This window comes from Electrophorus electricus, chromosome 20 (genome assembly GCF_013358815.1).
Source record: "Electrophorus electricus isolate fEleEle1 chromosome 20, fEleEle1.pri, whole genome shotgun sequence".
Classification (NCBI taxonomy): Eukaryota; Metazoa; Chordata; class Actinopteri; order Gymnotiformes; family Gymnotidae; genus Electrophorus; species Electrophorus electricus.
Genome location: NC_049554.1, coordinates 10,048,963 through 10,072,438, shown reverse-complemented (window position 1 = coordinate 10,072,438; position 23,476 = coordinate 10,048,963). Strand labels below are relative to the sequence as shown.

The window sequence follows — 23,476 nt, the reverse complement described above, 5'->3', positions numbered from 1 at the left end:
TTTTCGACCTCTGCCATTGTGTAGCTGTTGTTGTCCCATGTGTTTGCTGCTTGACCTTGTTCTTAGGAACCGCAGTTTTCGAAACTTTCAAGATGGAAGCAACCTGACGATCACTGTATCCCTCTGCCAGTAAAGCTACAATTGAACCCTTCTTTTAAACTCTTTTGGCATGGTCTGTAGATGTATTTTGACTACACTTACTTTTTGGATAGTCCTAGCACTGCTTTTTCCATCCAGCTGGTTCTATAACAAGAGAATAGTGATTTCAGGAACAGTGGTTTTTATACTGTTGCTCGTTAGAATAGGATTTTGTTAAGGTGATCATCTATTCAGCATCTCTTTAAGTAGAATGAGGTGTGACTGTGAAGGAATTCAACAAACACTTGAATGGAATGGCTGCTGTACATGTGGAGATGCTGATTTAAGAAAATAATTGGAGTGGTCTCTTATTTTTTCCAGAGCTGTATTACATTTATTGCCATAACACCCAGCCAGCATAGTATTTTTGTCAATGTACTTAAAAATATATATTTTGTCTGTAATATGATATTTTAGCTGTTTTAAATGAAAATCTCTTAATTGTTAAAAATTGATCATGTGATCAAAGACAAACGTGCCCCACTTAATAACATCATAAATAATACGTTATACAAAACAACTGAAACTAATTGAGAAATCTTGTTGATCTCAGACACGCTGACATTTTACTTTAAGGGTACATACATCCTATGTAATCATGATCATGTTATTTTTAAATTTTGGTTTATTGGGAGACATCCAAAAAGGCAAAAAATTATCAAATGCTGACTGCATATTTACAATTAAAATGGCTATGCATGCTCTGTTAAAAAGTGTTCTAGCTAGGTTAGCTAACTAGATATTACTAATTTCAACGACGTAACCGACTGCTCCGCCTTCCCTCACAACCAGCCACTCCAAAACTCCCCTCACTGAAACGGAGCAGCCATTTTTGTTTCATGTCGGAAAGCTCCGTTAAGTGCGTTTGATGCGTTTTGGACTCTAAAGGTACGGTTCTCAAGTGACTTTTTAAACATTTTACAGCGAATTTGTTGGTCACGATGTGTTGTGGAAATACGATGTCTATAAAACGCTTCGCTTAATTCGGATGTATAGAGTTACAGGAATTGCTAACGTAGATCCAACAAAGATTCAGCTTCTTGTCGTTAGATAACGTTAGCTAGTTGCTTAAGTTAAACGACATTAGAACGAATGGATTTCGCAATTTAATATAATGTTGCTATATGAGCCGAACATAATCTAGAAGTAAATACTCCGTAGGACAAATAAAAAGGTCTTGACATCCCTTCCTTATAGCTAAAGTGTCGTTTCCACATATTCTCTATTGTGTTGGGTTGCCTCGCCAGGTCGTGGCACTCGTCAGCGAATATCTGATATCTGTATAAACTAGGCTTATCTATCCTCTAAATTGGTAGTTCGTTACGAATTTTACACGAAATATATACGGTGTCACCGAATAATGTTGTTACACGATACAGTAATTTAGTATGAAGTGGTCATACGGTTTTCATTAGCTATACTGTTCTTTGTAGTACGCGTAGAAGCTAGCTAGCTTGCTACTATCTTAATTTGAATGTAGCTAGTTAACTAGCTAGGTTAGCTATTTCTAGCTAGCTAACGCTAGTAGGCGCTTCGGTCCTTAGACTGGCCTTACGTAGATTTAGAAATCTGATAAATTACCTACCAGTTCAGAAATGTAAAGCAAACCCAGAGTTTTCTCATTCAGAAAATTAGACAAAATAGTATTAAAATGTAAACTCTAACTTTTGTTTTTTAGTTCTTTCTTCTGTGTTTTTACACTTTACTTCCCCTCCCATGATTGAGTCTTAACTTAAATATGCGTATGCTGACTCTTAGCCACGCCCAGTGTGTAACAAATGGCAAGATGGTGTGCCACAAATGGCAAAATGTGTTATAGGCATTTTTACAACATAGTTTTAAAGTATTTCAGTTGTAAGAATGGTTTTCTGTTGATTTCTGTTTTATACATTGTATCGCTTATTTTGTGGTACATTGTTTTTTGAGCTATATTTTATTTTGGTATATTTTTGGGTTTTTTGCTTATTGTCATTGTAGAGTGCTGAAACAATGTTATCTTATGTTTATTGAGATGACCAGAAAACTATACACTTACTGTACATTCACGTTGCCAGGCAACAAAGCAACAGGTGCTTGTTAATTTCTTATAAGAACAGGCAATTTATAGCTGAGATTTAGCAATTCAGCAGCAAGTGACAAATCAAATTGAGTTTTTCTCAACTGCATGCAAATTAATTATGATGCAGTGGCCTGACGTAAATGATGCAAATTCTATGTATTATAGACAAGCTTTGCCTGAGCCCCACATCCTCGCTGAACTTTTTGTTCTTACTGACATCTCATGGCAATGACTAAGCAGTTAGGTTTACAAGTTGATTCATTCACAACTCACTTAAGTGTTAACATGGTCTAGTCAAGATGTATTTACTACACAGTATAAAATTGTTTGAACTATATTCTGACATACAAAAGTGAGTCATAATTGCAGAATAAAAGTGGGCATGCTACTTGTTGTATTTGTGATTATTTTCCCTCCAAATATATAGCTACATTTGTAGTGGGAATGTGATTGGAGTGTCAGTGTTTGGTTAAAGTGTAGATATTTCTCATAGATTAGTATATTTATTGGGTTTATTCATTTAGTTGAATTGTAGTTGACCTGTATAGTAGATATTTTGGTCAACACTTGCTTGTCAGAAGCGGAACAGTACACACTCACTCAGCTTTTACCAATGGTTCATATACTTCTGGTATGTTGTACATGTCTGTATTAATTACCACCATATTTTCTGTGGAAAGAGATTATTAGTAGCTATGTTGTAAATGTAATGATGGCTTTTTGTGGTCCAGTTGGTTTCTGAATTTGTTGTAGTCACTTTCTTTAGGTCAGTCTTGTCAGTGCAATATTGTGTTGTGGGTGTTAGAAACCACTAAAGTGTGTGACTGACACCTATATCTGTAGGTAACGTGAATTAAAAACTTTGTGTGGCATATGTAATTATACCCTTTAGAGATTGTTATACTGCCTTGACTTTCAAGCAGGCCCTTTTATGACTGCATTTTATCTTTAGATGGACAATGGCTACATACTAACCTCTTGTGAAATTTCTTTTTATTATTTATTTATTTTTCTTTTTGTTTTGTTTAATGGTTATACACAAATGATCCAGTGTAAGTGATCCCAAGTGATTGAAACTTGGTGTATAGCTGTTAGATCAGTGTTAAGTTGATAATGGTACTGCCTTCCTCATTCTCTTCACACTCTCTCGATAGCTTTTAGCTCTGGGCATTGCCTAAACCAGGAACTACATTTATTACAGCAGAATGTGATGTTCTTGAGCTCTTCTGTGGTGAACATAATGACTGACAGAGTTGCTTAGAGCCAGTTAGATAGCGAGCCCTGCTCTGCTAGTTGCCCAAGAAGCATTCCATTGTGGCCCAGAAGTTCCTAGGGGAGTAGCTGAATAATTAAGTCTGATTAGGATCTGTGAAAATGTAGGGGTATGAGATGACCAAAATATCATATCCCGATATAGGACATTTATATTGAGATTATACATGTCACAATATAATGCAGGTTTTCTGTAAATTCAATAAAGAGTAGATTATTTAAAGAATAGATTGTTTAAAAAGGCCACATGGAAAGAACTAAACTCATTTTTTACTTCTACACCAAGTTTAAATATCTGAAATCATCCATATAGCACAATGTAGGCATCTGAACTGGTATACAGGTAGTTATGCTAGTTCTAAGAAATTTTATCTGGATGGATGGACTATTTTGAGAATATTTGATGCTATCGAGTGATTGATTTATTATGTCAGAATGGGCTCGCTAGGGGGCGTGGGTGCAGAATAAGGTTGAGCTACGTTGCTTTACCATCCATGAGCTCTCGCAATGCCACTTTTGTATCTTTGTATATTTCCCAGTGTCATTATAGTTTCCATTTATTCTGAGTGTAGTTGTAGGCCAAAGCATCCAAATAATGAAAAATATTGTAAATAACGAGCATTTTCCACAATGAAATATGATGGCACATAACCTGAAACAATGTAAATTTTTTGGTCACACAATGTTTATAGTTATATCTCAGTCCTAGTTAGGAGTTAGAAACATAGCATCGGTACTCTTATGCAGTGAAGGTGATTACAGCAGGGAGAATGGCTCCTAGTCTGCTTTAGTCCATGATGACATAATAAAACATCAGAAGTCTTTTAGAGGTGGCCACTGCACTTTGATTAAAGGTTACTGAGAAAGAACAGTTTTGCTAGTTAAATGATTTGTCACTATGACTCATACTTCGTATGACACTGGCTATAAGAGAGGGGGCAAAAAACATTTCCATTCCATGTTGACTTGGACATTTGACAGTGGGCCTAATGCTGTGTTTCTTAGGCAGTTAAAGTGTGCATGCCAAAAAACGAGTATTTTCTTGTCTTGAATTGTAGATATTTGTATTTTGAAAAGCTTGGACAGCTTTGAGGACACTTGGTAATGCCTGTAGAAACCCATTACAAATTGCCTTGTGAAACAGTATTATACATTCTATCACTTAATGTTGAATTGGTTAAGATTAAACAAACACCACATCTAGTGGTTAAGTAGGTGAATACAACAACAGTGTAACAATTTTTTTTGTTTGTTTGTTTGTTTACTCTTTGGATCTACATTCCATTCCTGCCCATCATCACAAAGTTTGCCTCCTAGATCTACAGTGGCCAGCATAGTTCAATTACAGTTTTCTAGCATTATCCATGTTTTCATGATGTTGCTTTCAAAGTGGTGGGATGTTAGTTTATGCTTATAAATACTTTATTATTTAACAAGTTGTTAGAAAAAGTGAACCACGTGGTTGCTATTATCTCAGGGTGGGAAAGCTTGCCAAAGCCTAGATATGCTATGCATCAGGTGAAAACTTCAATGCTGCTCTCCTCCAGCAAAGAGTTGATGACATACCATTAGATTTCTTTTTCTCCTCAGAGAGACTTGGTCTAATCATGTTATTTGGGTCAGGAATGGCAACAAGTGACCAGTACCAATTTCTGTGAGGTGAGGCAAACAAACCCCTCCCTGTGGGCAATGTCATATGGTAGAACTTGCAATGAATGTTTTCAACAAGGAAGGCCTCATAAAGCCATTTGTATACCAGGGTTTGTTAAAAGGTTTTATAATAATGAGGTTAGGTTATAACAATAATAAAGTATAATGTTTGAAAATATTTTGTTCTGCATATATCTTTATTTACTTCTATGCCTGTATTCTAGAAAAAAAATTGCTTCTGTGTGTTTCAAGTTGCAGTCATCAGATTTTGCACATTAGCTTATTTGTCTAAAGCCCCCTGAAGCTGCTGGTGCTTAGGGACAATTTGGTGGTTTTTCTGCAGTAGCCAGATCAAAGTGAAAAGTTTTCCCCAAAGGTCTTAACTGATTTAAGCATAGATTATGTACGTACGTACATACAAGTGGACTGGACAACAGCAGGTGAAAAGGAAGCCACTAGGTGTCTGATACTCTCTAGTGCCTGGCTACATTTAAATATTTTTAACCCTGCCCATTCCCTTGTAAGTGAACAGCTCAGACAGCAAACTTCAAATTTGAAAAAGAAATTTCACATGACAAATCTTTGAGTTTTTTGGGGGCATTTGTGTTCAGTCAATTCTATAAGGTTCCCTCATATTTATATTTCTCCCAGTATCTTTCTTGTCATCTTTCTTCTTATAGAAGTGTGGCGCTGAGGGAATTGACAGCATTTGGCTGTGTTTGACACCTAATACTGACAGTCAAATGTGAATGCACAGGCAGTGGACTTGATGATGTATGCTATATTAAGCTACTTTGTTAGCTAGCTAGTTTGGCGAAATGTAGCTAAAGCACTTCACATCAAACTTTACTTAGGGTTGACTATTAAAATGTTGTTCCTTTTGTCACATTACATTTTAAAAATGTGCAAAATATCTTGTAATTAGCTAAAAGAAAAATAATAGGTGATCTATTAAATATCTCATCTAGGACTGAATATGGAAGCTATGGTTTAGGATTTGAATTTTGTGCTGAAGAAATTTTCTTTCCAGAACACGGTTGATAGAAAAGAAGGCAAATGTTTACTGATTATGGACTATCAGGGATCACAAGCTATTATATAAGAACATATCCTTTTGTTGTTGTGTTGCTCCTGGCATTGAGAGAGAGGGAGGGTATGTACATTAACAAATGCAGCCAGGGTTTGGGTGGAGATGCTGTCCTGCCAACAATCTCTAATGCATATGCTCTGGCTTCAGTTTTCATCTGCTGAGCAAGTGCACCCAACATGGCAGCTCCCATGTTTGGAAGCTTGGTGACTTCAAAAATTCACAATGGAAGTCAACAGTGACATACCGTCTATTGTATATACAACAGTGTATATAGAAGTCAAGCGAAAGTTTATTCACAAGCTTTCCTTTGTAGTAATTATTTTTATTTTAAACTGAAACGAACAGCTCAGCCTATTGTATATAATTAATCACAATTAATAGATTGGCAATATGTTTAAATGATTAATTACCTCATGCCCATTTCTTTGAGAGTGGGCAAAAATATTTGGTGGGCTGTCAGGCTTATGAAATGATTGGGTAGAAATCCCTGCATTATCATGAGCTCAAAATAGAATAGCCTTGCAGGAGTAGCCAAATAAGAATGCTAAATATCCACATGGCTCTATTGCATCATCCCAAAATATAAAGCATACTGTATTGAAGAATAATGCCTGTGGTGGTGAAGCTCTTGTACTTTATCTACAGGGCTTTAGCTTTCTTGCTTTTTCATCTAGCTATGGGAATGTGGAGGTGATCATATATCTCTCCCAGAGATTGGCTTTTCTGTGAACCAAATACTCCCAGATAAAGGTTGTGTACATTAATTTAGTCAACATAGTTGGTCATTCACAATTGAAAAGCAAGTGTTTCTTTTCTCGTTAATACCAGAGCATTAAGCATGACATGTTTTGATTGGCCTGGAACATTGAAGCAAAAAAATGGCAAGAAATCTGAGAGATCAGCATCATGCAATTTTAAAATTGTCCTAGTCTGACTAGCTTTTTATTGCACTATAAAGTAACCAATGTCAGTGGTAGTGATGGTCCGATCCAGATTTTCAGCTTCGAACTGATTCCATTTGCTGATGCCAATACAGAGTCCAATACAAAAGGTCTATTTACTTTAATATTATCATTATTTTTATTGGTATTGTATTCATGGTTACACCAAGACTGAATTAAACCACACAGCACTTAGAAGACCAAACATGCACACAAATGCATTGAATTTAAATGCCTTCCAAAGAAATTTGTTACACTTCACATAATAGGTAGCAGCAACAGTTGTAATATTTTCATTAAAATTAAGTATTTGAAATGCAATAATCTTAAATATCAAATATTTGAAATATAAATATCAAAGGCCTTTCTGGTTTTTTAACCCATAACACAGCAATAAGCTTGACTGCATCTAAACAGGTCAAGTATTATTACAATTGCAGCAACAACAGTGAAAGGATTCAAAATTAAATCTTTAAAATAAAGTGCAAAACTGAAGAGAAATGTCTGAAGTATATATTTTTAAAAAATCTTCAAAGGTTTAAAACAATAAGCCTGTGTGCATGAATTCAATGGTTCAAGTAATAGAAAAATTGTAGCAGTAACAACTATGTATGCCTTTAAAATAAAGTGCAAAACTGCAGTTAAAAAAACATGTTCACTATCAAAAAAAAAGTTTCAAGTCAGTAAAAAATGTATATCTGCTTCCTAAATCTGAAGAGAAACAAGTAGGGCAATAAGTTTGTGCAACAGCAGCCACTGTAAAACAACAAAACAACAACTCTGAACTTTGAGAATGTGCTGTTCCCCCAGTATTGGAAAGGGCTTTTGCTATGAAGAATTGTTAGTTCTTTTAAATATGTTTGCCATTTAAAATGTAGCCAACACAAGAGCATTAATAATTAATTTTTATTTTAGTAACAAAAATCTCCCACCTGTCTTTGGAGGGTCGAGTAAAGTTGCAGCTGAATATAAGGGATTACCTTTGATGCTGCTAAATGGTTTGCTAACAACTTGCAGGAGTGTACTTTTCTTTTCTTTTTTTGATGCCGCTGTCAGCACTATTCTTGGAAAGCAGACGTTTTAAGACTGTAATGGCTGGCATTACATTGGCTGTAGTGGAGGTTGCTGAGCTGATGTTCCGGGTTAACCCCTCAAAGGGCTCCAACACTCAATTTTTGTTTCTTAAATGCCCACTCATTCGCTGACAGTGATACAGGAAGGGTGTGATCTGCAGCACAGGCACAGAGAGCTTGTGAATCATATAGAAGGACATTTTTGAATGTCTTGATGTAGACCATTTGTTGGCACTTTCAGATCAGTTTGGATTTTTTCCAAGCAAGACTGTGCAAGTTGAGTCTTTTAAAATGTCCCACGATCTTTTTCGCTAACATTGCTGCGTTGTGAAATAAGCCCCTTATGCACAAGGAGCTGCAGTTTATAAGCAACAACCCAAGCTAGGGACTGTCATGTCTTCCATATCCGCCTTTACGTGCACTTTAGCCAGTGAGATCTTCCAGTCCCTAAGCATATCGGTAATGGATCCTGCAGTTGAAGTACTGGTGTGTGACCCCTACGCATTTTCACTTGAAGCACCATGCATATGCACTACTGCATATGTTTGAGTTCACCCAGTGTACAATGAGACTTAGGAGAGACATTGGGCTCACATCTGAGGTCCAAATATCAGTTGTATAGCCTATGGGTTTAAAGTCTTCTAATTGCGCTGCTAGCTGGATGACACCATTTGTACGTTGAACATTTTAGTAAAACAAACAGCTGTTATTTGCCCCTTTAGTTACTGATTGAAGTTGCCATGAGTTCATGCTAAGCTGTGTAATGAAATCTGTATTGGTGACCTGTCTTATGTTACATTGTTAAGTTACAGTGGGTTCATGGTCCAGAGCAAGATGTGGATGTTGGAATCTGGATCGGTAAGTGGATCGGCCCTGGCCGTCCGATATCCGATGAGTGAATGACATCAGTATCGTACCTGATACTGATATATTATCAGATTGGACCCATCTCTTATCAGTGGAAAAATTGGCTGTTCTCTGGCTGTTGTGAGGGCAAAAATTTAACTGGACAATGCATAGTTAAATGTCAGCGCTCATCACTTTTTTTCCCCTGTTGCTATGAAGTGATAACTGAGAACATCACATTTTAATGCATTTTTGACCTGCACAAGTTCACCTTTTGAATCTGATGTGAATTTAAATTTAATAGGCACCAACATTCCTGGTTTTTACAGCCTTTTTGTTGGAATTACAAGCATCATTATGTTTTGGAAGTTGTTTGAGGCTTCGTCATCTTGCTAAATTAACGTTAGCAAGGTGCTGCCTCTCAAGAACTGTGACGTGGAGAGAGCCAAATGTCAAAAGTATTTTTATCTCAGTGAGGGAGAACGAAGCCTATGTCTAGGGACACACAGAAACAACATTGAAGAACTAATGCAACTGCCCGCGACAGATGTTTGCCTTCCCTCAGCTCACTGTTGCCTGTCATTGGCCTGTGTATATTTCCACACACACACCAAACAGACAACAGCTGATGAACACCACACATGTACGTTCTGTGCCTATGCAAACCAACCCCCCCCCAAAAAAAAAACTCAAGACACTGCTTCCCAAAGGTTTAACTTTTTATAATGAGTATACTCATGTTGAATCACTCCCACCTCTGTTTGAGCTCCTTTCTTCCATAAAGTTTCATATGGTAATGTCAAATTAATGACATGTTCCACCTGTTTTTTAGATAGTTAGCACAACAAAACTATATTTGGCTACACGGAAAATACAATGTTAGCACACTGCCTCAGTAGATCAAGCCTAAATATGACATAACACTTTATGCATTTTAACTCTCTCATTTTGAGTCAAATTCAGACTAAACAATCAGAAAACTTTCTTTCAATACCAATCGTCAACAATGATTCAACATGCACAGTCAGTGAAAATGGCGGATTTAGGCTCCATTCAGTGATTAAGGTAGGCTGTTGGCTTAGCATTGCAGGCTAGCCTGGTGATGCTACTTTACAGTCCTAGCTAACTATGTAGTTGTTTTAACAAATGCCTTGAAAGTCTGTGAAATTTGTAATTTTTGGGAAACTAATTCAGCCAGTTAGCATCACAGGTGAATTGACAACACTGGCAATCATTGCCCAACATACTTTTTTTTTGCCCCCAGGCCATTGGGCCATTGCTTATGTCGAATCCTGCTTGTCATCCATTATTCGTAACAGAACTCGGTGACAAATAAACACTGTTCTCCACCGGAGGTCATATTGTGGGAAAACCGAAGACAGCAGTTTGTAGATTTTCCTGCGTTAATACACAAACCCCAATGAAGTTCTGAGTTGAATCTGATTTGTCTGAGTTGGAAAGAGATTGTGCAGGACTCCTGCATGCCCCCTCAGAACTGGGGTTCCCCACCACTGAGCTCTAGGTTGTCACACATTGTTTAAACTGTGCAGGGTTCCAGCTCCCACTGGACTGGCATTCCCCACTGCTGAGTTATGGGTCATCACACACTAGCCAAGAAGCCCCACACCTTGTAGCATAGCTGAGCGCATGGGGTCACAGAAACATGCCGATAAACATTACACTTAAGCAGATTTTACTCTCTATTCATAGATTTAATTAAGTAAATCTTTCATTATCATTTTATGAATTCATCACATATTGTATAGGCCTGTGAGAGAATACATTTAGGCAAATAATTATCCTCTCAAGAATCATTGCAATAAACTATTGTCATGTTGTAAATTCAGTAACTGTATCCCATGTGATGGTTACAGGGCTTTTTGTCTGTTTTTCATTTAATGTTTTTCTAGCAGCAGTTATGTAAGTGATCTGCTGCATCTAAGTGGGAGACTGAAAAAGCAACACTGCTAAAGCAAAATTTTAATGTTTTAACAAAACAGACTGGTTCAGATAAAAAACACACAGCTATAATTATCAGCCGGTCATGCCAGAAAGCTTTTTTTTTTTAAACTACAGCAAAGTACTTATTGTATTTGTATTTATCAGAATAAATTATGAACTTCAAATTATGAACTTTGAAAACCTTGTAGAGGTTAATAAACAGAATAAAATTAAATTAGCCCAAACACAGTTTAAAGCATAATGGTATTTGCCAGCTTTACATTTTAAACTCCAAGCAATAAATAAAACACAACACAACTATATGGTCTTTATAGGAGGCCATTTATCGTGGAATATGCTGAAAAATTAACAAAGGCCACTGAGCAAAAAGTACAACACTAACAAAATTATTACAGCACATTTACACATTCTTGCAAAGAGTGTGAGGGGCTAACAACATTGCCAACTGTGAAAACGTGCAAAGATGGGATGCTTTTGTGCACACTGCATGCAGGTCTTGCCATTAAGGCCAGGTGTGTTTAATTTGTATTGGAGATGGCACAACACCAAATTTCACCGCAAAATTGGGGATCCAGGAATGTTCTAATGGATAACAGTCTTGATCTACTGGCAGTCATATTTCAACTACACCTCTGACAGGATGTTTGGTTGTCTTGTGTTAGCTGTATGTCTGTTTCAGATTCACTCAGCTCAGAAGCTGTACTGTTAGGAAATGCAATATGATTCCACAATTATCTCCCAACAGAATATCAGTGAGGTTTGTGATTGCCTTAAGAACCTTATTCATTGCTTCTAGCACATCAGTGTCCTGCCAGGTCAGTGGCTGCAGACCTCGGTCAGAGGCCCGAAGCCATCCAGTTGCTTGTACCCTCTCACTTATTCTCTCAATATTTATTTAGAGTTTTTAAATGATCACATTTTAAGTAAATAGCTTCCCCATGTGGTGCCTTAATTTTCCAACTCTGTTTTGCTAAAAGAACTGGTCCAGACTGTTGCTCTTCCTCAGGATGCGCCCGTTTGATTCTTGGAAAATGTTTTTCAGTATTCATTAGGAGTGTAACTGCACTCTGCTCACAATTTGGTATGATTCATGATACTGGATTCATGATTTGATTTTCTCATGATATTAAACTACATTTTTGAAAAATAAAATGGTTTTAAGAGTAGAAACAATACAAAAACATATTTTTAAAGCATTTTAAATTTTTGAAAGGAATTTTTAGTCCCCCACAGGGGAAAAAAAATTAGGATTACCAATTGTAAACAAAAGGTACTGTAAACAAATTGTAGCTTCACCACCCTTTGGGTCACAGAGCTATCAGGAACTCCGAAAAGCCAAGCCATGTTTATATCTCAACACGAACTCCTGTTGTTTTTCCTTTTAGATTCCAGCTCTTAGTTTTGTTTTTTTCCTTTGACCACTGGTTTAGCAGCAGAAAACAATTGAGCTTGTCATTCCAATATCTTTTTGAGCCTCTGTGTGACATGAATGCATAAAGATGATGTTCAAAAAACTGAAATCTGACCTAACAGCTCTGACTTTTGAATGAACATTTCATGCGTTAGAGGGTGACTTGCAGCAGTAGGACTGTTTTAGCAGATTTTTTCTACTCTTGACTCAGTAATTCGAAGGCTTTAATTTATCAAGCAAATCTAACGCAGTACTGCTAGAACATGGCTAGTGACAAATGCTACCATCAAATCAATTTTGTCATATTATTGTAAGACAAATGCAGTAAATTATTGCTGGACCACCCAACAGGCTTGCTCAATTCTTTTTGGGACAGCTGTAGTGAGGAAGGCTAGTTTAATGTGTGGTCTCATGTCTGAATGTCCTTGCTTGAGCTATTATTGTAATAAGTTAAATGGGAGGTTTTGAGGATGTACTGTGATATGAAGCATTTGTACATGTCTTCTAGCAGAATTGATCCTGCTACAGGTGTGCTATTATGCCAGAACATGAATGCATATTCTGTGCTTACTTTGCCATTTAACACCCACATTTGAATGTAACTGATGTTGGCTGGCAATCAGTGAGTAATGGGTATGTATCAGCTTGATTTGTTCTCAAGTAGCCTGTCCATGTCACTTTCTGATAATCACAGAGATGCAAGGTAGATTTTGTGGTTGTTGGCCTGCTTGAAGTATTATTACAATACCTTATCTAAGTTGTATCAAGAGGTGTGAGAAAGCATTAGAGCAATGTGCATTTGTAGCTACATATGACATACATTATGTCCATTATACTTAAGTAAGTGAATGTATATCTAGTCACATTTCAGTGTAGTTAATGGTAGCTAGAAAGAAGCAAGTAATACCAAGGGCATTTTGCGATCTGCTGCATTTGTTCACAACGTAGGCAACATCCATGGCATAGATAGTTCCAGAGATGAGGGATAACTTAGCTATACATTTCATGCAGCGGTTGGTGTGTGTATGTGACAGTGTATTGGGGGATAACATTTTCTTTGAATTGGTTGTGAAATCTATCCAAAATCCATTGAGTACATATATCAACTTGTCAATATTTATTTGACTACAACTTTGATTTTTTTTCCATGTCTTCTTAAATAAATAAATATAATAGAATATAAAAACTCTTGGCATTTATATCTGTGCTCAGGCTATGAAGAAAAACCTTTTGGTCTTTATTAGACAGGTTCTCACACAATTATGCAGGAAACAATGATGCCCCCTTTTACCACATCATTTTACACCACAGAGCGGTTCCCAAGAGTCCAAAATACAAAGTACCAGTGAAAAGTTTGAACACACCTACTCTGTTTATTTTTTCTATGTTTTACATTTTAAAAACAGGGAAGGTATCAAACCATTAACACACGTGATTATGCTGTGTTTATACAAATATTCACTACCTTTAGACTTTAGATTCTTCAAAGTAACTATCCTATGCTTTTATGAGAACTTTGTATACTCTTGGTGTTGTCTTAACCAGCTTCATGAGGCAGCCACCTATGATGCTTTTCCATCAGTCTTGAAGACCTTCTCATGCATGCAGTGTGCTTGTAGAGTGAATAAACTAAAGTTCTGAATAAAAACTATTTACTGAAAGTGTGTGTGAAATGAATTCATATATAGGCTAACACCCTTTTCCAATTTATATTGGTCTTAGAAAAAATTGAGTATAATCCATTAGATTAAAATACCTTTTTTACTATTAAAAACATGCATTTTGTCCGGTGTGTCCAAACTTTTGATTTGTGGTTCCTAAATCCCTCTTTTGATATGGAAGTTATAAATCCAATAAGAAATAATGATGCAGACCCAGTTAATTGAAGAGAATAGCTGGTACATTCTTTATTGCAGATTAAAGATAACATGCATTTGAGGCACCTATGCAGAATAAATTATTTACCCAAAGACAATCCAATTTTTGTACGGTGTTCAGAATGGTACGGTAATTGTCTCTCCTTTTTATTTAGCATTCCAATCTTTGAAATTACCACCAATATGTTCAAAATATTAATTTATTCATTATTATACAAACTGAAATTTGACACCTTTTGTATCTCAATGGAAGTGATGAGAATTTGAATTATTTTACTGTTGGAATGTGTGTGTTCATTAAACAGTGGTATCTAGTTTAGTGTACCTACCGAAAATGATTTGGTGCTTTTTTCTGAACATGTTCTGTATGAAAGTGTTGCATGATTGCCATTTCATAAAGATGTGATGTTCCAGAAACACCCTGTTTTAATCATAAACCTACCTTCTTGTATTGTGATGAGGAAGGCCTGGATTGTGGGTGGGAATTGGCTTTTGGAGAAAGTGAGGGCAAAAGATTTATCAGGTTCTGTCATTGTAGATATTTACTTGTTTGGGAGAAGAATGAATGGAATGCATAGAATGTTGCTTTGAATGTTTTTGTTTTTTAACAGAAAAGTAACCTTATATATTTCATTTCTTCAGATACCTGAATTATTTATGCATCCCATCTTTGGATGGGAACCATGAATTGTGAAGCACCAGGTGTGGAGAGGGCAGTTCTTTCCTGGTCAAGATTTGCTTCAGCTGGCCAGACTGCCCTCAAGGAGGCCCTGAAGGTCTTCAATCCCATATCCCAGGATCTATCTGACACTGAGAGGCAAATGGTGTCCTTTCTTCAGGAGTTAAGAGATGAAGGTCTTAAGCCTGTGGTTCTAAGGAGCAAAGATGTATATGGATACAGGTCTTGCACAACATGGCCTCTCACATCAGAGTCTGGCAGTAATATACAGAGAGTGCAGAAATCTAGCAAGAAACGAGGACGAAAGTCATTGAAGAACAAGGACATCAGTTGCTTGCTTCTTAGTACAGATGCCAAGGCCATCCTACAAAAGCAACCCAAGATTCTACTGACCAATCTCTCAGTGGACACTCTAAAGCAGACCATTTCGTCAAAAACACCAGTGCCGACTGATAGTTTTGTCCAAGCACAGCAGTGCCTGAAATTAACCAACATAAAGGGCATGAGTGGTGGCCATACTGCAAGGCTGCAAATCCACTTTGGAGCAGATCCACAAAGTCCAGTTGCTCCCACTCTTCAGTGCCCACCAACTCTATCTGGTATACCACACTCTCCTTCAGAAAACAGCAATCAAACATCAAGTGCAGTTTCTTTGGACAATAAAAGAGGCTTGTCCTGTCCAGTCAAAGTGGATGATGCCCTCATTGGAGATTCTGCCCCAGTGGTTTGTCAGAATGGGATAAGCCTGAAAGAAGTTAACAAAAAGATCCAGTCAGTATCAGGTAAACCTGATGTGACGAGCAGTGGTGCACACTGTGGGGAAAGTGATTCAGTGAGGAGGATGAACTACGAAGGTTTAGGTTGGTCTCAGCCAACACTCAGTAATGGCCAGGACTTGTCTAGACTTAATGAAAATGGTCTTCAGTGGAAAGTCATCAAAGTAGATGAGTCTGTCACTGATGAGGAGCTGAGGAGGGAGGCTCAGAAAATCTTGCAAGTTAATTTATCGCCTGTGATACAGATTCAGCCGCTTGTACACACTGTATAGAAATCAAAAGTGAATTTTATATCTATATATACTGTTAGATTTTCTTACATTGTGTCATAGCTTGGGTCAAAACATGACAGTCTGGATAGGAGTCTTATTCCAAATTATGCATTATTCACATGTGCAACTGACATCAGTGATCCAAAGAGGGAGATCATACTTTCCTTTTCTTTTACATAAGTGTTCCTGCTTTCATATTATCCTTGTAGTTGAATTGCATTATACCTAAAAGTTAAATCACAATTCTATCACTATGCAGTGTTCTAACACACTTCATCTTTCTTAGAACTGCTGAGAACCAGAAATTAGGAATGAAACGTTTCTAGAGTGACTTCAGTTCAATACCGTTTGGGAGAAGTGATGCCCTAAAAGTTTTTATTTTGTTTGATGTTTTCAGCATTTTTGAACATCCTTAGGTATTTAATAAATTTAAACACCATTTGCTTTCCAAAGTATAAGTATATAGGCAGGAACTGCGGAAAAAATGTATTTAGTTTGTAAAGGTGCAGGGGGAGGATTACATTTGCATCACAAAATGGTGAGAGTGACGACTGTCACTTGTTTTCCTGCAGCTGATTTCTGAATGTCTTGCCCCTTGAACCAGGGCTGTTGTCCAGCACAGCATTGTAAATTTGCAGGCCTTTTGTAAAAAACATCATAGTAAAACTGCGATTTGTTAGTAACAATTGGTGAATGTTTTATGTAATTTAGTGTACCTTCCTAATTTAGGAAGTTCATAGCAAGTTCATTGACGAATACATAAATGATACTGATATAAATTCTTGTTCTGTCAATTTATTGGTCTCTCTCTTTTTGCTCTATGGTTTAAGTATTATTTTATGTTCAGTTATGTTAAATTGTTGTTACATGCTTTTAATAATACTGCTGGGGAACTCGGGACAACCTATTACTACAGCTAGCTGTCAAATTAAAACAAATTAATTTCCAGTTGTTGGACAATGGCTCTGCTATTTCTATCTTGCTGTATTTTTTTTTTTTTCTTTTATTAGTTGGCATCTACCAGTCCTGTAGGTTTTCTGCAGACAGCAGAAGCAGCACATTTTAGCTTTGTTGACAGAATGGGGAAGAAGGGATGATATTTACAAAACCATCTGGACTTGGTTCCTCAAATACTATGTGATGTGGTAGAGTGGGTATCCTCATACACGCTTTCCCAAGATGATTACTGCATAGCAAATCTTTGGGGAAAATGCATGCCTGATTACAGCTCGTTTTGCAGATCAATGTCTTATCCCCTGCACCATTTAATGTCCATAGATTGGGAGCACTTTGTTAGATTCATTTGATTACAGGGCAAAAAAGGCCTTACTAGTTTTGAACACATTTAAAAGTACATACAGAATGGAAAGTATTTCTCTATCCAACACATTTCTTTGAACAAACACTGATATTTTGGTGCTTAACATTCGCAGTGTTGCCATAGCCACTACCATTCTTTAACTACGGATTACTTGGGGCTATTCCTGCCTTAGCATTCAAACACATCTTCCTGGTTTTTACTGCAGAACAAACCTGAGATCAGACCTTTTTGTATCTACTTGCTTTGTGTAATTTCTGACTCTGATGTTTGAAACTGGTTCCTTCTAGGACGGTCACCTGTATCAGTAGATGACAGCTCCATACTCCAAAATGTTGGGTTTATACATTGTCAGTTTACTTTTTTTTCCTGGGGGTTGTCTGTGTGCATTACAACTGTTTGTAACCATATCATGGTAGCAGACATGTTGGATATAATACATATTTTACCGCTGCAGTCTGAAAATGGCTGAATGTACTTTTTGCAGTTCTATATTCCCCCCCCCCCAAACCACTTAGTTGAGAGAGAGAGCGAGAGAGCTTTGTGGATTTTAGATATGGCTACATTTTTCAAGACTTGCAGTGTAAATGTCAGCAAACATTTTTGATCTTTTACAAAATTATATCCTGCACCTTTTTGAAAAATCAGTTTACTTGTGTACAGGTGATCCATCATTCAGCATTCATCAATTGCTCATACCTTTGGATATCTATTTGGTTTGTGGGATGTTTATATGGTTGTTTTGAGAGATGTTGCACCTGGAGTCACAAGCTTGCTGTTGAAAACATCTTTTACAGCCATGTCATTCTGCCACAGTGTCACTGGGCTTAAAATCAGCATATTCAGAAAACCCCCATCATCCATCTACACATTTCAGTTGAATCTGTGTCTTTGAAAGCTGTAAATGTTGTTGTTGTACCTTTTTAGTTAATAATAAAATTGTGATTTAAAAAATATCCTCTGTTAATTTGTGAGCATTTGAGGTTAAGAAACTATTTCAGCCCAGTATCCACTAAACCTTTAGGAGATATGGCTACAATTCAGTGATCATGCAGTTTTGTTAATATATATATATATATATATATATATATATATATATATATATATATATATATATAATTTTTTTTTTCTTGGTGGACTTTTAAAAATGTGAACAGGTTTTCTTGGTATTTGAGTCTGTGCAGCAATAATGTTCCAATTATGAAATAATCAAATTATATTGCTGCTTTTATTATTACATTGTAATGTTATTATTACATTGGATTTACATTGTAGGTATAATCTTTACATGGGTTAAACCTTTTTTTTTCATCCTACTTTTGTGATTGGCTATGAATCAAAAATATACATATTAAAATACAAGAAAAAGAAAATTCCATGTCAGGTGTTTAACGTTTTTATTGTAATGGATATTTGGGGGGGGGTTTTTTAATACCTCGAAATGGCCTGTTTAACTTAAGCAGAGCAGTGCAATCTTTGCAAATGACAAGTGTGCAATTTTTAACATGAAGAAATTAAAATGATCAGACATAGAAAAATTTAAAATTGTATACAACGATGACAATTGCTAAAGCAGATTCATCTTCAGTGGGGATCAGTAAACCTAATTGTGAAGTTTTACATTTTGAGTTGAGGTATAGCCTATTTAGTAAGTAGATCATCTGAAACCCTGCTTGAAATCCTTGTTCTTTGAAGGCATATGGTCACCTCACTAACAATTATCCTATTGTTTCATGTAATGCAATGGCAATGTTACCATTGTTAACTTTAGCAAACACCATCCAAGAAGGGGCAAGAAAAACTCTTGGGTAATATTACACTGCAGATGTTTGGTTTCTTCAAATTCACAATGTGAATTGTGTACATTTCAGTGCAGACTTGTGAATGACTGGTAGCTCAGTGGTTAAGGTACTTGTAATCAGAAGGTTGCTGGTTCAAGCCCCACCACTGCCAAGTTGCCACTGTTGGGCCCCTGAGCAAGACCCTTAACCCTCAATTGCTCAAGTTGTACTCAGTCATAACTAAGTTGCTTTGGATAAAAGCATCAGCCAAATGCCTTAAATGTAAATGATTATTCCTATACATCATAAATCTTTGAATACGTCAATAGGGTTCAGCAGTGCTGAACCAGGAGATGGCTTTGCAGTCTAAATGGTATACATTTTGCTTGTTTTCATAGAACTTTAACAAACATCAAAAGTTAAAGCTTTTATGGCATATTTTTCTTAATCTGGAGCGAGATAACTATTTTGCTGGTGCTCTACTTTGAATAAGTTTTTCCCCTCTGTAGAGACTTTGAATATCAAAGTAGTAATTTCACGCATAATCACAACATACTTTTATGCGTGCAAGATATGTTTAAAAAAGAGGGGCAGGGTCTAGAGGAATTGTGAAACAGTTAAAACAGTTGTCCTTCAGATAACCAGTATAGTATTAAATGAAAGGTAAACGTCCTCTTTACATTTACGACCCTTTAAAACATTAATTTACTGACTAGATTTTTGCTTTACTTGAGCCCCTAGATTGCTTCAAATCACAATATTTACCAATGCGAATGCTTCTTTTCTGACCGGGCTACACAAGAATTTGCAACAAGGGCATCTTCCTGAAGACTCCAGGCTACATGTACTGCTTCCACAATTGTGGGGTTGATCTGTAGGACAGTGTTTCATCTATACATGTAAATAAATGATCCCATACACCATTTATGAATTAGTACATTTTCATTCTGTATTAGTAGCTATTTAATGGGCCATAAATTGTACAGTGTCTGTGTGAATCATTAGCGTTTCTTTATTGCTGGATAAAAAGTATCCATTCAATCAGGCTTTGCAGTGCTATGTAGGAGGACACCAGAAGTGGGGGATGGGAACTGCATGTGAAAACTGGAGGAAGCCAGTAAATTTTTCTTGGCCTATTGTCTGCCACTGGGTCCTAAAGCCTAAAAGAAACTACTAAACATTTGCCCCATAAATATTTACCATTGTCTGTCTATTAATCTCCTCTGTGAGTCTTGGCCACTCTTGAGTCCCATTTCATAAAGTGAGGCTGGAAATTAAAGTTAGTGTAGAGAACTCTTACACACAGGCTAGCTAAACGAGGGAGAGCTTATTTTGCGTTGTCAATCCCAGCATAGTTAATGCGGTGGGATGTATTTCTCAATTTTCCTGTCATCCTCTTTCAAGATGGCAAATTGGCTCTAAATTTTAAAAGGCAAGTTACCTGCATCTTGAGGCCACATATATTCAGCAGTATGGCCATTCTTGTCACAGCTCTGTCATGCAAGTTTTGCAAATAATTATTTGTTAGAAGCCATCTCTGTCTTGAAAATATTATCTTATTCACTAATTGGTTGTGCACTCTGGCCATGCAACTGTGATGATATACAGTCTTACCACTTTCATGGACATCTAAACAGTCAAATACGGAAAGTATGTTCAAAGAAACCACAAGAGGCTTGTATGGTTCTCTCCCAGGTATCAAGTACTGTGTCTGTCTTGCACCAAGGGACCAAAGCTTTTAACACCAATTTGAGTTGTATAATAGGAAAAATATTAAGCTTGTCTTTGTAACAATTATTTCTACAGTATTCAGCTTATACAAATAGCTTTTGATTAAAAATTGGGATTTGTATTGCTTATCTTTCATTTTTTTGGTGCAGTTTCTTAATGTGGAATTATCATTTTAGATGACAATACAGATGGTTTTATGTCACTCACCACTGACACCATGCCATCGTACCAGTTCTGTTTTTGCAGGTTTCATTTTTAGTGCTTCTCTTCCATTAATAGAAGACATCCCTTAACATATCTTTCAAAATAGGCACACTAAGCACCGGGTTTGCCTTTTGATAAATCCTTTTGATAAATCCTCCCTTTGAATAGACCAAGAAGTAATGTTAGAGTTGTTTTTAGATTGCAGGAGATGGATTCATGTTAATGTTTGCAAATCATTTGGATCACTGGCTGTGGTGGTAATTGTGCTATTGTTGAGGATTGCAGCAATCTGACAGGATGCTGTCAGGTGTCAACCAGTTTTTGCTCTCTAAGCACCGACATGTTCTATGCCCAAAAAAGACATTAATTTCTGTTTCAACTGTAATCTGTAATCCAAATATGGGATATTTTGAAAATATTTTGTTTATATGCAGTATACTTGCAAAGTCAGTGTAACACAAACTCAAAACATGCTTCCTCTTCAAGGACAGATCTGGCTTCAAGGACAGACTTTTGCATTGTTTTGCTTGGTTCATTAATGGATAAATTGGATGTGTAAATGCTCATGGTGCTTGCAGTTATCAGGTCTGGCATTTACAGTATAACCATGTTGATATAATCACAGCATGGCAATCTGTTACACTGCTGAAGGTTAGGCTTCTGACCTTGTAGATCAGTAAATGAAAATGGAATGCCCATTGAAGATTAAGTGAGAAAATGAGTGCATTACTGCTTTTAATCATCATCCCTTTAACCAGCTGCATGCAAACTGCTTCATTATCAGAGTTGTGCAGCTAGAGCTCATTTCCAAGCAAGCACATTTCCAAGCAATTGTTTCAGAATATGCCTTTTGTTTGTTGCATTTAATCAGTATTTTGATTAACAGCAGCTCACAAGTAAATGGACATTAGCATGTTAACAAGAAATGAACACTAATATACTTTCAACATTACGTAAGTTATATAGTTATCAATTTCACTGGTGATCAATATTCATTAGTATACTCATTAGTCATCATCAAACCTTAGCAGTCAAGGATGTTCTTTTAAGATGCTCCCCTGCTGAAAAAAGGGAACAGTTAAGCAACATGAAGACCTAATCTAGGGTTATTTTTCACCATTATGTAAAAACTTGGAGGTACCCCTTCTAATGAACTTTAACAATGTACTGTGGAGTAATAAAATGCATACTGATAATGTATCAAGTGAATATTACTGGACTCCTCTTTGGTTGCCCAATAGATATATTGAGCCTGTGTTGTAATTTGTTTTATTACAGTATGCCATAAAAATTCATAAGAAAGCACCAGAGTAAGTCATATCAGTAGTTAAAAAAAAATCTCATACCACTGTCATTAGTAATATGCAGTTGGGATATATGCTGCTTTCTCATGAGTCATTTCATCTTGATTCCAAAGACCCTTTAATTTCAAATTAAATGGATTTTTTACCTTATGAGTGTCTTATGGCTATCAACGATCCATTCTTACAAGCTTGTATTCAGGTAGACCAGTAGGTTTACTCACTCAAATTACAACTTGAGGTTGAATGGGAAAGACAATCTGCTAGTTTTTCACATATCTGTCATACATATAGTGAATTTAAGCCCCCAGTCAGGAGTAGAAGTAACAGTAAACAGCACTACAGTCACCCAATCATCAGATCAGAGTTGACCTCTGAGCATGGTAAACATACACATTAGAGGGAAAAAAATGATATTCATGTAACAAAACTGCAAGTAGTATTTCCAGACTGGGTCTTTGATTGATTAATAAACAAAGCTGAAAGTGAACAGGTTTATATGCAGAAAATGGTTAAACTATTAATAACATTAAACTATTAATAACAATAGCTTTGTGTGTGCCTGTGTTATTAGTAACTTGGGTAACACACACTTGGGTCCTAGTTTAAGAGGTCTGGGGTGTGTGTCGCCTCCACAGCAGGTGGTTCAGATTGCGCTGATTCAGTCTGATCTGCTTCCTGAAACAGAGAGAACAGCTCAGAGTGTGTATTCCTTCTGATCTGCTCATGTAGATACATTTGTACTAAGCTAAGGTATTCAAGCATTTAGAGAAAAGCCTATACCCCAAATGGCTCTGCAAACGCTCTATAGCCACTGTATAAAGGGTTAGGTATGGATACGATGGCTGCACTCCCACTTTCCTTTGTGGATGCGCCATCTTCATCTTCATTCTGTTAATGAAACATGCATGTTTGACATTACAAACTGCCCATCCATACATCAACTTATAGAAAATTCAGTCAAATTATGTGGTCTAAATAACTAGACAGCTGTGGCATTTCGAAGCCAATACCACGACAGTGTCACTGCTTCTCTGATAATGATCAGCCACGCAAATAATACCCAATCAGCAGTAGTACTGTGGTCAGAAAGTG

The 23,476-nt window shown here is 36.7% G+C and overlaps 2 protein-coding genes across 2 annotated transcripts in view; one reads left to right on the top strand and one right to left on the bottom strand.

The window, feature by feature from the left end:
- The first annotated feature begins 946 nt into the window (after window positions 1–946).
- On the top strand, window positions 947–18,411 carry si:dkeyp-87e7.4 (uncharacterized protein LOC557283 homolog). Its single transcript, XM_027015284.2, has 2 exons — window positions 947–1,026; window positions 14,962–18,411. The coding sequence occupies exon 2, from the start codon at window positions 14,994–14,996 to the stop codon at window positions 16,044–16,046; it is 1,053 nt and encodes a 350-aa protein (XP_026871085.1). The 5' UTR covers window positions 947–1,026; window positions 14,962–14,993; the 3' UTR covers window positions 16,047–18,411.
- A 3,374-nt stretch (window positions 18,412–21,785) lies between these two features.
- stab1 (stabilin 1) overlaps window positions 21,786–23,476 on the bottom strand; it is a 44,651-nt gene continuing 42,960 nt past the window's right edge. The window contains 2 exon segments of the mRNA XM_035520538.1: window positions 21,786–23,059; window positions 23,165–23,272. Of these exon segments, the coding sequence (XP_035376431.1) occupies window positions 22,982–23,059; window positions 23,165–23,272 (186 nt within the window). The 3' untranslated portion in view covers window positions 21,786–22,981.